The sequence below is a fragment of the Maniola jurtina genome, chromosome 15 (genome assembly GCF_905333055.1).
Source record: "Maniola jurtina chromosome 15, ilManJurt1.1, whole genome shotgun sequence".
Taxonomy (NCBI): domain Eukaryota; kingdom Metazoa; phylum Arthropoda; class Insecta; order Lepidoptera; family Nymphalidae; genus Maniola; species Maniola jurtina.
The window spans coordinates 270,986-288,969 of NC_060043.1; the positions used below are offsets into that span (position 1 = coordinate 270,986).

At 37.8% G+C, this 17,984-nt stretch overlaps 2 protein-coding genes across 2 annotated transcripts; both read left to right on the forward strand.

Moving 5' to 3' along the window:
- Positions 1 to 712: 712 nt before the first annotated feature.
- LOC123872851 lies at positions 713 to 2,973 on the forward strand. Its single transcript, XM_045917436.1, has 2 exons — positions 713 to 1,148; positions 1,783 to 2,973. Exons 1-2 carry the CDS (start codon positions 821 to 823, stop codon positions 2,700 to 2,702), a joined length of 1,248 nt encoding a protein of 415 aa, XP_045773392.1. The 5' UTR covers positions 713 to 820; the 3' UTR covers positions 2,703 to 2,973.
- A 1,926-nt stretch (positions 2,974 to 4,899) lies between these two features.
- LOC123872849 lies at positions 4,900 to 6,784 on the forward strand. The gene is made up of 2 exons (XM_045917432.1): positions 4,900 to 5,395; positions 5,723 to 6,784. Exons 1-2 carry the CDS (start codon positions 4,933 to 4,935, stop codon positions 6,652 to 6,654), a joined length of 1,395 nt encoding a protein of 464 aa, XP_045773388.1. The 5' UTR covers positions 4,900 to 4,932; the 3' UTR covers positions 6,655 to 6,784.
- Positions 6,785 to 17,984: the final 11,200 nt, after the last annotated feature.

Sequence of the window (17,984 nt, forward strand, 5' to 3'; positions counted from 1 at the left end):
ATTCCTACCGGAGTCTACATCTGATACAAGATTATAATAACAATTCAGAACTAATAATTTATGGCGCAATCACAGCCCTTGTTCAAATATTATACTTACAACGAAACATACAAATATACCGTTATCTACTGCGGCGAATGGTTAGTAGGCAAATTTGAACTGAAAATATCAATTTGAATCCTACTGTCTTAAAAATAGAGTGCAGTTTTGCTTGGGTAGTAGGTACGATCTATTATTGGATAGATAAAATAATTCCACACCTATATATTGAAAATGCAAAAGCCTGTCTGTCCATTACCTTTTAATTAACTGCTGAATCGATTTTTTAAATTAGGTAGGTACATAATAATGCATGCACTTTCAGAGATGGACATAAGAATTACTTTGGCTATGAGAAAATATTATGTTTTTAATTAAAAATAAGCACACGCTTTGTCAACAATCACACCTGATGGAAAGTGATGATACTGGGACGAGTGAGTGAAGACGGGACGCATTTGCCTATAGCAGATACCCATTCTTCTCGATGGTTCTTAAAAAGAGAAAGTTCTGTCCCCCGTATTGTAATTGGTAGGAGACATGGATCGCGGAAGAGTAGGTAGGTACTTAGGGCACACAACATGGGTTTTTTCCCCCATAGAACATTTTTCCACAAACCAATTCGCGAGTAATAGCTAGTTGGACGAAGATGCACAAATGATAACAGCATAATAAGCAAAAGCGTGCTATAAATGATTAGGTTCCTGAGTAGAACACGGTTTATTCGCGACAAAAGCAGGTCTTTTTGATATCTCAAGACTTCTGTTCTACAGTAACCAAAATGTCCGAAGCAGAGAAGAAAGGCGTACTCGACGTCTTGACGGAGAAACAGCTACATTACATAGTAGCTCGAATGTGCGAACCGGGTTCCCAAATCATAAGTTACGATCTCAAACCAGCTTGTGAGGAAGGCTTAGCTGGTTTCCTCGGAGAGCACTTCAGGATGACGCTTTGCGTAAATGAATCCAACTTTGTGCGAAAGATCCATTTGTTCGTAAAGATAGTACCAACGAGAAATAAGCCTAAAGCTGATTTCATAGAGCAGAATCAGTTTTTTAAGAAGGAAGCTTTGGTTTTTCAGTTGCTTGAACATATTCAGGAGGTGAACTGTAAGTGTTTACCTGGCTTCATATTTTACGAGTAAAACAAACTCGATATGCCGGTATTTTGATGCAATTTTCTGTTTACCGTTAGCTTTCATCATCACGATGATAAACTTCTTTTCATAAACACGTATTCTTCATTTATGTCCGAAAATCTATATCTATAAATACCAATTATTTTCATACGAGTAGATGTAGGGTAATTTGAAAAATGACCGATTTTCATACAAACTTTCAGCTCTTATTTAACATCCTGTTAGTTGTAGAATTTTCAAAAAACCCTTTCTCTAAGTGAATACCGACGCCATAAAAGGAACAAGAAAATACTCGTATTAGTACTCGGTACAAGTGTTTTTTATTTTGATATTTGTAGGTATTAGATAATTCAACATTTATATCGCTGTATTATAGAAGCAGGCGTTATTTTGCGGAAGTCCTCATGGACTTCCGCAAAATACAAACCACCACACCACCACACAAATTTCAACACCACACACTCTTTACTCAAGAGTAGTGTTGGAATTTGTATGGTGCTGCGTACCATACAGATTTCGTTGGTTTGGCGGATTATAGCAAATTAAGCTTTTATATCATCCTTGTATTTATATCGCTGATTCAAATCATATTTATTTTATTGCAGGTGTAAAACCCTGGTGCACCAAAGCAGTCATTCATAACGAGAAGATGTTGGTAATGCCAGATCTTTCCATCCACGGTTACAAGACATGTTCGTCACAGACATACTTTGATCGCAACCACGTCTTCGTATCGGCCACGTCGCTGGCCCGCTTCCACGCAGCCTTTGCGAACTACTTCACAAAAAGAAACCAACAAAAACCAGACTTTCTCGAGGAAAATGGCTTAATTATTGAACAGGAGTTCAGTGACTCTCAGTGGCTACTATGTGCAGCTAAAGTCACTTACAACATCCTTATAGAATTTTCGTCTAAAGCAAAACATTATCCTGCAGATTTGGAAGAAAAACTAGCTCAACTCTACATTCAAGGTTATGCCAGTCTCAAAAATAATGGAGACACCCTCAATCTAGTTATTCATAAAGATTTGTGGGCGAACAACATTCTGTTTCAGTACAAAAATGATGTACCAATAAACGCTGTACTAATAGACTTTCAACTTTCAACTTATGCTCCACCTGCATTTGATCTGATGTCGTTGTTATATTTGACAACGTCTAACGAATTCCGGGATCGTTATGAAAGTGAAGTTCTTCAGACTTACTATGGAGTATTTTCGGAGAATTTAGACGATGCTACTAAAAGGAGATTGCAAGATTTGAAATATGATTTTGAAGGGTTTTTAACTTGGTGCAAGAAGGCCCGTATGTTTGGAATGGCACAAGCGAGTGCCACTTTGCCCTGTGTCTGCATGGATCCTGAAGTAGGGAAGTCGACGTTTGATAACCCGGATACGTACATGGAGCGCCTGACAGAGAACAGATTCAAGCCGGTGGTAGAGCATGCTAGAGAAAATATTCAGTACAGACTCAAGTTGTTGGAAGTTAGTGAAGAATTCGTGGGAAAATACGTTTTGGGAATGTAGCGAGAGAAAACTGCCTCAATCAATTTACCGAACTTTTTAAACAATATTAAGCGCAACATTAAAATACCTACGAGAATTGAATGTAGGTAGGTAGTTAGGTACTTATACGACGTAGTGAGCCATACTATATACTATCTACGTAAGGAACTGCAGATGGCCGGCGAGCGGATTCCATTCATAACTTTATTTTAAAAGAACTAGATTTTATATCATTGTAAGTAGGTAATTCTGATGTGATGAAATAAATCAAACTAAAAATATAGTTAATTGATATGCCCAAGTTTGAAAAAAAGCGATGATAAAATCGACCTCTTAGTCCGGGTTTCAATTTCAACCTCTAACTTATCGAACTAGTGTGTTTTAAGTAATTAATAAATGACATTTGCTTTAACGGTGAAGGAAAATGTTGTGAAGAAACCTGCATTCCCTAGACTAGAGTTCTCCATAATGTTCTTGAAGTCTGCCAATCCGCATGGTAGCGTTGACTATATGGCCACCCAACTCTTCTCATTCCATGCTCAGTAGTGAGCCGGCGATGCGTTCATCATGAAGATGATGGCTAGTTTACAAAGAGTGAATGCAGGTGCCCTCTGAAGCCCAGGGTCAAACCGATCGCATACATGTGGCAACAATTTTCCACTTAGCCTCCTGATCGTTATCACATAATTCAGGATGGGCGAGATATAATAGGTTTTCCTTTGTACCCGATTGCGGACAGGATTTGTACTTAGTGTAGTTTACTTATTATCTAACCTGGTCCACGATAGTTCAACAGTTTAGAAGGGGACTGAAATCTGAAAGGTCGACAGTTTAATTCTAAAAGGGACACCAAAAATGTTATGTAGGTAAATCAATATAGTCACCCAATCCCATAGAAATACAATGCTCCCACTGCGCAAGTTCAAGTTTGGAAACTTTTGATGTGACACCAATAATAACTGTAGCTTGCATAAGTAGGAGAGTGCGAGAGAAGTTATTTTGTTCGGACTAAGTATTTTGTTGAACCATAATATATACTTATACCTAGTCCGTAAAAAATGACTGGGTCCAACTCTCATGTCAAAAGTACGGTTCACCTTTAAAATCTATACTATCCCTATAAATAGGGATTTTAACTAAATAGGGATTTTCAGAAACCTAAATCCACGCGGGCGAAGCTCCGGGCATGAGCTAGTAAGGACTAAAATCGTACTATGACATGATATTTGACACAAAGTTAAATGGCGCGTGAGAACTCATTTTTTACGCGTTACACTTACTAAATACTTAGTTACCTACATTTGAAGTGAGCAGCATTGACCTAATTCTGGTTCACACCACGGCTGCCGCGGCTGCTCGGCTCTCATTCCACACGGTGTCGTAACAAGCCTATTAACATTCCCGCATACGCCAAAAATGGTGAAAATATACACGCTCAATAAAAACACGTTTATTTTATCGATGGTAAAGATTTTTTTTTTTCATAATATTATTCTCCTCAGATGGATTTCTACGTACATATTATAAGTGCAATTACAAAAAACCTATCAAGTGCGAGCCAGACACGCATACGAAGGGTTCCGTACCATCGTACAAGATATACCTAACATTTTTATGTAGAACACGATTGCGCCATGTAATGTGATTCACTAAATTATTTTTTTTCGTGAAATACTTTATTTTTTTGTGGTGTAACCAAAAATTCATGGTTTTCCGATTTATGTCTTTACTTAGTAAGACCTACCTATCTGGCAAATTTCATGATTCTAGGTTAACGGGAAGTACCCTATAGATTTCTTAACAGATATGGCAGACAGACGGACAAAAAGACAGACAATGAAGTGATCCAATAAGGGTTCCTTTTTCCCTTTAAGGTACCTACGGAACCCTAAAAATCGCAATTTTTTTAGAGATGTTGATATGTCAGTCATCCAGTTTCTCCTAGATATGAAGACTGAAGATATAGCTATTCCTTAGGTATGGTCTGGTGGGTGGCTTCGGCCGTGGCGGCACATTTTTTCCGGTAGGGTGGCGACTAGGTGGACAGACCGCATCAAACGAGACGCACCTACTGGGGCGACTGGAATCTCGGACGTGAAGACATCTCGAAGCATTCCGGATGCCAGCCGAGTTGAATTCAGCGGCTGTAGTAGCAATGGTGTTATAAAAATAATAATAACGAATGAAGGCAACTTTTTTCATAAAAATCTTACTGCATAAGAAATAACGTCCTCTTTATGTGCAATATGATATGAACAGTCGTCTATTATTGGATAATTCACCGACAGGGAAGCAATTCTGCAAGTGCATCCTATTCGCCGAGCATTTGAAAACAGCCAGAAACAAGATCAGATGTGTATATCGGGAAGACAAAATGGATAGTGTTGAAAATGGGAAGCTATTGAAAAAAACAGAAGACATTTTGACTGAAAAGGAACTTCATTACATAGTAAAACAGACAACGGATCAAATATTTGAAATTATTGATTACCATATAAGACCAGCCTCCGAAGATGGCTTAAAGGGTTTCGTCGGAGACCACTTTAAAATGACAATTAATGTAAAAGAAAATGATTGCGTGAGGAGGATACATTTGTTTATCAAGACCTTGCCGCTAGTGAACAAGCCAAAAGCAGATTTGATTGTTGAAAACCAGTTTTTTAACAGAGAGGCTTTGATGTTTAATTTGCTTGAAGAGATGCAGGAAATTGGGGGTAAGATCTAGCATGCGTTGTAAGCTATAATATTATAATAGGTATGTTTCCGGTAGCCGTAGTAAAAGCAGAGGTGTTACCTGCCTAATATTACCTAGTTTTAATTTCGAGTTTCGCCTAGGTACAAGAATATCAATATTTCTTCTCTGCCAACATATACCTTTTAGATTAAAGACAAAAGAAGGAAGGGAAAACATTAGCGAGTCAGAGCTATAACTTTGAGCTAACTGGTTGGCTTAGTTAAAATTGTTTCAATAAGTATTTCATTCATAGAAAAAATTACTCATACTTAGCTGTATATTCTACCTATATTTGTATTTATTTCAGGTCAAAACTCCTGGTACACAAAAGCCTTTATTCATAACGATAAGGTATTAGTGATGCCTGACCTCTGTGAGCAGGGCTACAAGACGTATCCGGTGCAAAGATATCTCGACAAAGACCACATCTTCACTACTGTATCAACGGTAGCACGTTTTCACGCTGCATTTGCAAAATACGAGTCAAAAAAGAAATCTGAAGATCGTGGATATAATTTTATGGACAAATACGGTGATATTGTACTGGAGCCACCGATGTCTTTCGGTGATACACTATGGGTGAAAAGCGGTGCTAAGTTGACTAACAATTTTCTTAGAGAATTCTCCTCAAAATACGATCATTACCCGGCAGATTTGGAAGCAAAGTTATGCGAACTTTATATTAAAGGCAGTAACACTCTTAAGGAATATGAAGATACCCTTAACGTAATCGTTCACAAAGATCTTTGGGCAAACAATATACTGTTTAAGTACAAGGGGGATGAAGTAACAAATGCTTTGCTGTTAGATTTCCAATGTATTCGATACGGTCCGCCCGAATTCGATGTCATGTCCTTGCTGTATTTGACTACTTCTAGAGATTTTCGCGATCGATATGAAAACGTGCTCCTCAGACATTATTATTCGGAATTCGTGGATAATGTAGATGAGCTGACGAAACAGAGAATGCGTGATTTGAGCTATGATGAAGATGCATTTTTAATTTGGTGTGAGAAGGCTCGGAAGTTCGGCATGGTGGTGGCGATTATGATATTTCCGTTCGTTTTAATGGATCCGGTCGCCGCGCAGAAGGCTTTCGACGATCCAGACACGTACGTGGAATTCATAGAAGTTGACAGATCTGCGCCTGTGATATCTCACGCTCGCGAGAACTGCCATTACAGAAACAGACAGTTGGAAGTTTGTGAAGAATTCGTCGAGAGATTCGTAACGGCATAAAGTTAGTTTAGTTTTAGGATAAAGCAAATCGATTTGTTTTTACTAATGTTATTTTACTGTTACCTAATTTATATTTATGAATAGCAATATCCGATGATAAAATTATGACGTTTTTTTAAAATACCTATTAAAATATTTTTTAATAAAAATATTAAAAACAAGTATTCATTTTTATTCCATTCCCTATACTTGACATCCTTAATCCTTATCTGTGTAACATCGGATCACATTACCTAGTTCTTTATTAAATTTTTGGTTTTAAGGATTTAAAAAAATAACCATTCATCAAATTCATAATCTCAAAGTCCTGGAAGAGACCTAGTCCGGTAAAAACTTAGTAAAAACAAGTGTAAATTAAAAATTTACTACACCCCCGACAATGAAGGTTACTACAGCAACTAGAAAAGAGCTGATAACTTTCAAACGGCTGAACCGATTTTCTTGAATTGTAGCTAAGAACACTCTCGATCAAGCCACCTTTCAAACAAAAAAAAACTAAATTAAAATCGGTTCATTCGTTTAGGAGCTACGATGCCACAGACAGATACACAGATACACAAGTCATACTTACAACACCCTCTTTTTGGGTCGGGGGTTAATGAGAAGCTGGATACATGGTCGCCCTGTCCTGAGAGACACCATCTGTTCGCTCCATGTAGAACGTGTCGCGCTCACAGACAGCCTCCATATCATGCTAGACGGCCGACGACGGCCAGCAACTATAACATTTAGGCTATCTCACGGTGACATTTACTTACCAGATTGACATCTTATTTGAGGGCCTGAATGGCCCTTGATTAAAAGATACTGCAGCTGGTTGGTACGTTATTAATGGCCCTTGGCATAATTTTACCAAAATTTAAAAACTGCCTATTTATTAGGGTTCCGTACCTCATAATAGGAATAAAAGAAAACTTAATAAGATCACTTCGTTGTCGGTCTGTTCGGTAGGGTAAGTACTTCCCGTTGACCTAGAATCGTGAAATTTTGCAGGAAGGTAGGTCTTATAGCACAAGTAAAGGAAAAATCCGAAAACTATACCGAGTGTGCAATCATATGAATGGGCTTTATCTGTACTTTCCAACACAGATTGTTAGTTTTTTTTATCCATAATAGTTTTTGATTTATCGTACAATATGTCAAAAAATATCCGAGTACGGAACCCTTGGTGCGCGAGTTTGACTCGCACTTGGCCGGTTTTATTATTAATAGCCGTGCCGTGATAAACTAGTCCTTCTTTTTATCCATTACAATTTAAAAAGTTAGCCCTTGATTGACTGTAATCTCACCTGGTGGTAAGTGGTGATGCAGTCTAAGATGGAAACGGGCTAACCTGAAAGGGGAATATGGCAGTTTTTATTAAACTCCTTTGGTTTCTACACGGCATCGTCCCGAACGCTAAATCGCTTTGCGGTACGGCTTTGTCGTTAGGGTGGCAACTAGCCACGGCCGAAGCCTTCCACCAGACCAGACCAAAGATTTAGGAATTATAAAATTCTAATCCCCTGCCGGAATTCGAATCCGGGACCTCCCACTGATATGAACACAGCGCTTGTACCACTGCGCTGGAGAGGTGGTCAAATAGAGTTGCGGAGTTTAGCTAAAGAACAGACTTGTACCTAAAATCTCTTTCTAGGCCAGCGCAGAGGTTTGAGCTGTATTGTACATCATATTTTGAGTAAAGATTATTTTGCTATATGAAAATTACTAGGCCCCCAAAGTTCAAAAAAAATCCTTATTCCAGAACTAGGAAATCTTGAAGTTGTAGATTTTTACGTATGCTTATTTTGGTTTGATAGTTTACGAGTAGAATTATCAAGTTGTACTTAGTAATTACCTATATATAGCTACATAGATGCATATTTTTTACTTAATAAAAAAATTCAGAGTACCTTTATCATGAGAAGCTTTATTCCTGAGATAAAATCAGAAAACTCAATTAATCCATAGGAAATCAAAGGTCTTCTAAAGTGTTAAAGTGACATAATCTGTCATATTATAAGTCAATATAGTTCTCGATCTACATTGCCCACGCGCATCCATTTATGAGAGAAGATATTTTTATGAATGACCCAAAATAGGTACCTCGATTCGTAAAAATTCCTCTTTAAGTTTTTCGTGCCTATTTAAATTTTATACCTATTGTTACCTGCTTTACCAAAATAAAAAATATGTCGAACAATCATAAAATACCTAGCAAGCTACCTACTTTACTCTCAAAAATTGAATTGAGTATCTTAAAAAATTGGCCAAGTGCGTGTCGGACTAGCACACACAGGGTTCCGTACCATCGTACAAGAAATAACACTAGTTTTTTTTAAATATCCCTATGGATATTTAAAAATGGCCGCTATCGGCCATTTTGAAATTTTCCAGTAGTGGCAAATACACAATCTGCGAAAATGTCAACTCTCTACCTATTCTGGTTCACGAGATACAGCCCACTAACAGAGACGGGCGGACGGACAGACAGCGGAGATTTAGTCATAGGGTCCCATTAGCAGCCTTGGGGTGTGGAACTCTAAAAGTTGTGGAGCTCACGACTGTCCTGTCAAAAAACGAATTAAAAAGTAGACACAAAAATGCCGCTATATTGAATTTTTTTCCAAAAATTAAACATAATAGCCTGTGTCACGCGGGATGGTGTAATAGTATATTTCATTACAAGTGCGGAAAGGCTGTCATTGCAAAGAGTTCCGACAAATGTCTACCCGAGCCGAGGCGTAGCTGAAGGCGAGGGTTGACAGTCGGAACGAGTTGCAATGACGGTTCCGCACGTGTACTGAACGACTATTTTTAATACAGTTGCGAAAAAATGAAGCAATTTAATAAAATAATATAAACACAATAAACTCAACTAACTTAATTTAATTTAATTTAAAACAACTTTATTGTTAATAGATATAAAAAACTAGGGTCGAAATTACTCATTTTAAGCAACCAACAACTAAACTCGCAAAGAAAATTTCTGAAAAATGGCGCCAACCGTAGAATATAAGCAGAGTTTTTTTTTTCTTCACCCATTCTGGTAGGCAAAGGGAACTATGCCCATACAGCCAAGTCTTCAGTAGAAGTTTTTTATTGATATGAAATGAAAATGAAATTTAATGAGATGAAATGAAATGAAACCTAACCAAACTCATTCAATCAAATCATTAAATCTGATATTGAAACAAATTAGTAGCTTCTTATTAGAAATACGTATTTGCATGAATCATAAAAACTTCTATGATTTTTTTTAGTAAAAACTTCATGGTTGGTTTTTCTTTTTAATATTTTGACAGTTGGGAAAGAAAAAGCACGAGTGCGGGAAAGGTAAAGAAAAAGCACGAGTATGTGATAGCCCACATCCCGAACGCTATACGTCCCTGCAATACGCCACTTTATGAGCAACTGTATTAAAAAGATTCTAACGATACCCCATAAACCGAATAAAGATACTCAGATAATTTTTACGCACACATGAACCAATGAACTTTACACTCATTTTATTCGGTAGAATTTGAAAAAACCTCTAGGTACTTTGGCAGCGCATACGCAGCGCAAATGAATCAATGCACATTTCAACCAATTTGTCTCAACTGTGAATAGCAGAATTAGCAATGAGCACCATATCGGTGGCACCGGGCACCGGCCGGTGGCCACCACCATATCGGGACGAGTGCAGGCTTCGAGGAAAATCTTGTTTTCTACAATCAACGTGATGTCACCAACCCTGGCCTGTTTTTGATGATTTGCAATTAAAATGATTCTTTAGAATTCAAGTTTACTTATTTATTAATTATTTCTGACACATATTGCGCTTTATAAATAGGTTTAACCTTCGGATACATGCTGTAGGTTAACACTATAGTAATAAAATTTCGACTTAATTTTATGATCAAACCGATCTGACCATATGGTTGGAACTCGGAACCTCGGAAATACCTGGGCTAAACAAAGTACCTAACACTTTTTAGAGTTATGTGCGTTTTAAGCAAAACAATTGATATTTAATTACTATAGCTCTGAAAAGTGTTAGTTTATCTTTACTTTTAAGAAACATGCTTTAACGGTTAAGGAAAACATCGTGAGGAAACCTGCATGCCTGAGATTTCTCCGTAATGTTCTCAAAAGTGTGTGATGTCTGCCAATCCTCTCTGGGCCAATGTGGCCGACCATGGCCTACCCTTCTCATTGACTCTTGCTCAGGAGTGATCTGGCGATGGCTTGATCGTGTTGATAGAACTTAACAAATTATGTTTACTTAGTGTAATGTGTCATTTAACTTCACTTGCGCAAGCGCCGCTGTTGCAAGTGCGTGTAAAGTTCTCGCTGCAATCTGTAACGTTAGACTAACCGCAATCAGAAATCGAACCCATTATAAGTAAGTACCTACCTGTCAGTGGATACACTCGAACAGATAGATGTAAGGAATAGGAAGGTTGAATTCAACGCTTTTTTAACTCTCACTTGAAGGATTTTATAGGATCAAGTGTGTTGTCTGTCTGTGTGTCTATCTGTCTGTCTGTCCGTCTGTTCGTCTGTCCGTCTGTCTTGTCTGTTAAGAAAACCTATAGAGTACTTCCCGTAGACTTAGAATCAGACTCGTGTACCGAGGGATCCGTACTCGGGTATTTTTTCCGACATTTTGCACGATAAATCAAAAACTATTATACTTAAAAATAAATAAACTCTGTTTTAGAACGTACAAGTAAGGTAAATATGATACCCCACTTGATATATAAAGCTTCTGGTGTTCAAAATTTAGTAAGTAGTGCTTCTGTTTCAAAATCAAAAAATGTTGATTCCATGCGTCTAGATGTCATTAAGTTTCTTCATTTTGTTAAAAACTTATTTGCAGAACCTATTTAAAAAAATACAAGTAAGTACGTAAGTACTTGAAAACAGAAAGGACAATGAAGTCTGTCCTCAGCTACATCGCAAGCGTCGAACCGGCTACCCTTGATGCGCAGACACTTACTCACCGAAAATGTAGGTTACTGAGGTTATAGGTACACTCATAAGTGAACTATCTCGTTTTACTTTGAAGGCAAAGGGCTTACTTAAACTTAAACAAATACAATGCAGTTATTTAAGTTTAAATAAGCTGCGATAAAGTCACATGCTTGATGGCATTTATCATCGGTGACACCCGGGTACAGGCTCATCCATGACGCACCCCTACTAATTTGAGAGTCAAGATTAAACATCTTCAAGTCTAGTACGATTATAAATAACGAACGTTTCAATGATAAATAAAAAACCATCGTTCGTGGCGTAGTACCTACTTTCCACTGAGTACCCCTGCAATTTCTAGCAATTAACTGTGCCATTAGAGGATCAAATACAATGGGCTATTCGGCTGAGCATCCATCATTCGCCAAGGTCACGCCCCCGTATATTGATTCATTCAGCTTTTTAAGCATCTTTAGATTACACGACAGGTTTTATCAACGTAACGACTGTCGTTTGTCGCCTCGTCGATCAAAAGCTTAGGTTGACCATCTCTGCCCATCCCCGCTCTGGGGGATACTGGATTTAGAGCAATACAGGCGGCGTGCCACAGGACCGTATGCTAGATACAATATACATAGTATACAATATAGAAACCAAAGGAGTAAGGAATGAAATCTTCCATATTCATTCCAGGTTAGCCCGCTTCCATCTTAGACTGCATCATCACTTACCATCAGGTGAGATATCAGTCAAGGGCTGACTTGTATCTGAATAACAAAAATAATCTTTCTAGACTAAATCCTAACGATCTGAGCTTGATCACTTCTTTTAAAGCATAAGATTGGTGAATAGAGTTGTGGTATCATTACTATGCAATTGGAGAAGTGTCGTGCATGTCCAACGTACATAATAATTATTATTAGTAAGTATATTATTGTGCCTATTAGGTACGACTTGTGTATCGTGCGCACGACGCTTCCCAATAAACTGCGCACGCGCCGACCCATTTTAATTTCCAGGAAGACTTGTATTCGAATAGAAAGCACATTTGCATATTTTATTATTTATAATCCCTGTAGCGAAAAGTCCATAAAAAGTAATATAAAGTCATGCTTTTTGAGAGATGTAGAGACAAAGATTCGAAATGAGACATGTTAGTCAAACCAGCCGAATAAGTACCTACTCATCGGTTTGTTTTCATAGCTTTTTCTCCAACCTTTAAATATTTAATTTATCTTAGCCCTGAAGGAAAGAAACAAACAGTTTAGTATTTTTACCCGACTACAGCAAATCCAAAAAAAATGGTTATGATTTTTTATTGTAATATGGGTGATCTACGATTGTAGAAAGCTTCACCCAAAATTGCAAGTTGACGAAACCTAAATAGCTATTTGCAAAAAATGCAAAGGTTACATCATTTCATTACCATTACATTGTATGTAATATAACTGTATTGACACACGATAATTTACTGGCGAAGGAGATTGCCTTATATAGGGTGGTCGGGTGACGTCACTCGCCCACGCACCCTGTGCCACGCACACTCACGACACTCATAAGCTCATCGATATTTCCAGACCAGGGGTTTATTGTAATTTATGGACTTAAAGGCTTTCTTAATTGGATTTCAATTTTAGCATGCAATTTTTTTTTACTTTGTAAGTGTTATGAGTCTGTAGACTACGATACAATAAAACTAGGTCTAAACTAAGAAAAATACAGATCTAACAATAATGTTACATTTTCCCCAGTAGATGAAAGTATTTTTAATATATTTTTAGAGTTCCGTATCTCAAAAAGAAAAATGGAACCCTTATAGGATCACTTTGTTGTTTGTCTGTCTATTAGTCCATCGATCGTATCCGTCAAGAAAACCTATAGGATACTTCCCGTCGCCCTAGAATCATGAAAGGCAGGTAAGTAGGTAGGTAGGCACAAGCAGTGACGGATTAACCCTTAATCAAATTAAGCAATTGCCTAGGGCATCACGTCTGAGGGGGCACCAGAAGAAGCACAAAAAAAATCCGTCCTTAGGGCATCACGTCTCACTCTCACGTCAACAAAAACCACACCAAAAAAAGTTTCTAGGACTAATTTGAGAATTCGCGCGTTTTAAGTTGACATAGAGTCCGACCTAGAGTCATAACCCCACTCCCGCTTGCCCACTCGCTGCCCGCTTGTGCATTCGACAATTCGTATGCCCCCGAAAGCCGCAAGGCGCATTTCAATAAATAAACAAAAAACTAATTTTATAGGCGGTAAAGGTTTAAAGACCGATTCTAGTTGACATACGGATAGGGGGGCCCACAGGCATGGATTGCTTAGGGCACCAAGTAGTCTTAATCCGACACTGGGCACAAGTAAAGGAAAAATTCGAAAAGTATGAATTTGTGGTAGTTTAAACGCGAAAATATTTTTTTCTTGTTTATACAACTTTTTCATTATTGTAAAAATACTCAGTCAGTTAAGACAATAGCAAATGTCATTCCAAAGCCATCCAAAGACGTACGTTCGTTTGTGATACAGATAATGACGTCATTATCTCGTCATGTAAAGAAAAAGACATAGAGTTGCCATTTTACTAGAGTCAGTGATATCCCCAAAATAATCGATTTGAAACTACAATGTGGCAGTTGTAATCACCTCTGACTGATTGACGGTCGCTCACAGCTACAAGCATTGTTGCAACAATAACACCATAAATTCAGTTAATCACGACGATTGCGATTGTAATAATGATTGATGCAAATTTTCCGGAATCAAACTGCATGTATCTTATAACTATTTCCCACCGTCGTCGTCCACAAAAAAGAAAAGGTGAGGAGAGGCGCTTTTTTGGCGCTCGATTGTTCTTCGAGTCGTTTTACTCAATGGGGACGGGTATGCATTTCGCTGGCCTTGTTCGGTCGCCCCCGGAGTCCGAGCCGAGGCCTCTTAAGCTGTATGCAAAATTTATTGGCACGTCAGCTGTTTGAGGTCGGATATATTCAACATTAATTGGGTGTTCACAGCTTCACAGTAAGGGCAAAACAGATTACCGAAATATACTTCATAATATAATTGTATCACTATTTTTTAATGAAAAACATGGTCAATTTTATTGTTTATTCAATAAAGTAATAATATGCATTTAATCTGATAATTTTTCTGTAAATTCTGTTTTCTTTTAAAACTATATTAGCCATAATAGGTACGACTGAATACCTACCGAATATTTCTTTGACCCCTTTAATTAGAACCATACATAAAGCTTATGTTAATAGGAATAGCTACTATAAATAGTGCAAACTAACTAGTATGGTTTGAACCATTAACCATGAACCTTTCCATTGATTTCAGCCTGCTTCTAGATTGTTGAGCTATCAAGGCTCAAGTTTGTAGTAACTACAGGAAAGCAGATTCTACTAAGAAAACTCCGGTAAAAAAACTAATTAGCTTTTTCTGTCATGTCGCAGAAAAACTTAGAAACGCAAATGTGTGTTGCCTAGAATGTAATTGAATGAAAAAAAAAGAAATCACCACATTCAATGGCTGGCTAACCCTGATAGCTCAAGATCAAGATAACTGAAACACTATAACTTAACCGACTTTATTGACTAACTATAAGTAGGATAGGTACTTATTCAAATTCAAGTCAATAAAATTATCCATCAATAAAGATGACCCTATACCTCGAGACAGAGTTGCGCTGCTATAGGCGCACACAATGCAGCCTAGCTGTTGCAATAGATCGAGAGCCAGTGCGTGCCAGACCTTCGTTATTTTATAAAAGCCGAAAGTTTCTCTGCGTATTGTCCCTAACACAGATAAAAAAGATCAGCGACTATGAAGTTTGGATCATGGTAATTTTGGGTGATAGCACTGTAATAAAGGTGTATAAAATCTTGCGTCAAACACGTCAAAATATAAAGTCCAATTTTTCATATTTTCTTGGGAATAGTAAATTACAAATCACGTCATGCATTGCCAGATATTAAATTTGGTGGCAACCCCCTGCCAGACGCTCTTAAATTTTAAAAGTGTTAGGGTGTCTGGCAGGGGGTTGCTACGATGCTAATGCGCAACGGAAAATCAAAGAGTTCCCGCGAGATTTAAAAAACCCAAAGCCACGCGGACGAAGTCGTGGGCATCAGCTAGTAAAAAAACATGGTGTAGTCTACTTCTTGGGAGTCTTCCGACAGTGTGCGTTCTCCTTAATACTCATAAGCATAACACCCAAGATAAACGGCGCAAGCGCAGCATGAATCATATCGACCTCGAACCAATGGCGGCTACATCGCCAGTCGAGACGTTTTACACATTAATATTTTTAAATACGGTTTTCCTTACACCTACGAAGGTTGTCTTTTAATTGACATCCTCTGACGCAATGGTTGGAGCCCACGCGAAAGTTTTCCAATTAGATTATACTATCACTAGGATTCGAGGAAAAGCAGTTTCTTAAACTTTATCTACCTAGGTATTTTTACCGTAAGCTATAATTACTAGCAGATGCCCGCGACTTCGTCCGCATGGGTTTAGACTTGAAAATCCCGTCAAATGCGAAAATATGTATCTGCTTGCTTTTCACGCCCATCGGGTTATTAGGTTTTGTAAAATTTGGCACCTTCCTGCAGATATAGCTTAAATCCGGTAACGGACAATTTTTATCTCGAAAAATCAAAAGAGTTCCCAAGGGATTTTTGATAAACATATAACCACGCCTAGTCGTGGAAGCTAGTTTTATTTATTGCATTTGAATGTCAAATCAAAGTCAATTTTGAAACGAAACGATCCATACATACTATTAATATTATAAATGTGAAAGTGTGTCTGTCTGTCTGTCCGTCTGCTATCTTTTCACGGCCCAACAGTTAAACTGATTCTGACGAAATTCGATATAGAGTAAGCTTATATCCCGGGAATGTACATAGGCTACTTTTTATCCCGGAATATCAAAGAGTTCCCACGGGATTCCTAAAGACCCAGCCGTTTAACCGATTTGTATGAAAGGTACCGAGGTAGCTTGCGTCCCTGTAAGTCAATAAGCGACTTTTTATCTCGGAAAATCAAACAGTTCCCACGGGATCTATAAAAAATTAAATCCACGCGGACGAAGTCGCGGGCATCCTCTTATTTATTTATTCAAATACAAATTAGCCCTTGACTGCAATCTCACCTGGTGGTAAGTGAGCCTAGCTTTGTTGCTGACTGTACCTACGTACTACATAAGCCGCCATCTTTTACAGCAATAATAAAATTTCAATTTATGTAAGGTTTATTATTTAAAGGTAATTAAGTTTTTTTATCGAAGTTAATATCGCCTCATGTTTTCAAATTAACATTTTTGTGAGTTTTATCATTTTAATTATTTAGCATTTTGGGCCGATGTAATTGGAGCGAATGTTGACATTCTTTAAATAACTGTCCTCACAGTATTAAAGTCATGTTATACACATATCTTAAAACAGTGCTCCATAACAAACTTCCAAACCGCAATTTTAAAAACATTAAAAGAAAGTAACGTGTATATGTTACGGGCAACGTGATTAACTGGGCATTATTAATAAGGACCGGCCATTATTAATAATGCCCAAGAGCGATGGGCAAAGTGATTAATTTATCACTTTAACCGGCCATTATTAATAATGCCCACCCTATCTTGTGCAAAGTAATAAAATAATAATAATAATAATCATGCTGTTTTTATCACATTGTCCAATTGAGTCGGGCATTATTAATACAGACCGGCCATTATTAGTAGTGCCCGGACTTATAAAAAATTGCCCGTAACATATACGTATGTTAAGCGGTGATTATGATAACCTAGTGATTAAGACTTCAGCCCCTAGTCGGGCGGGTCCGCGGTTCGATCTCGGGCACGCACCTCTAACTTTTCAGAGTGATACAAGGTGTAACCAGAATGCTAGAAAAAACCTAGGTTTTTGTCTGCAAAGTGATAGACTATGGCTAAATCTGTCTTATTCTGAGAGAAGATCCGTGCTTAGTAGTGAGCCGGCAATTAGACATTAGTTTATGATGACGATGTGTAGATGTTGATTGTAGTAGTATCTTGAACTGAGATCAAAGATTAATTAAAACCTACAATGCGTCATGTAAATGTAAAAGAAAACCTTGGCAAGGATTCTCCTATTTGATAGTTAATGTATTCTGCATCAACTAGGTACAAGATGATTTTATCTGGAAATAGTATCATCACATCATCCTTGACAACTCGCTTAGACCATGGCCTAGTCGAGTTCTGTACACTCACGTCTTGTAAATACCGTGCCAGCTCTGAGATCGACATTGCTGTCATAACTAGCAAGTTCCTTAAAAAACTAATGATAAATACAATACCTATTATGCCGTGTATAAAAGTAAATACATAGATAGAAAACTTTATTGCACAC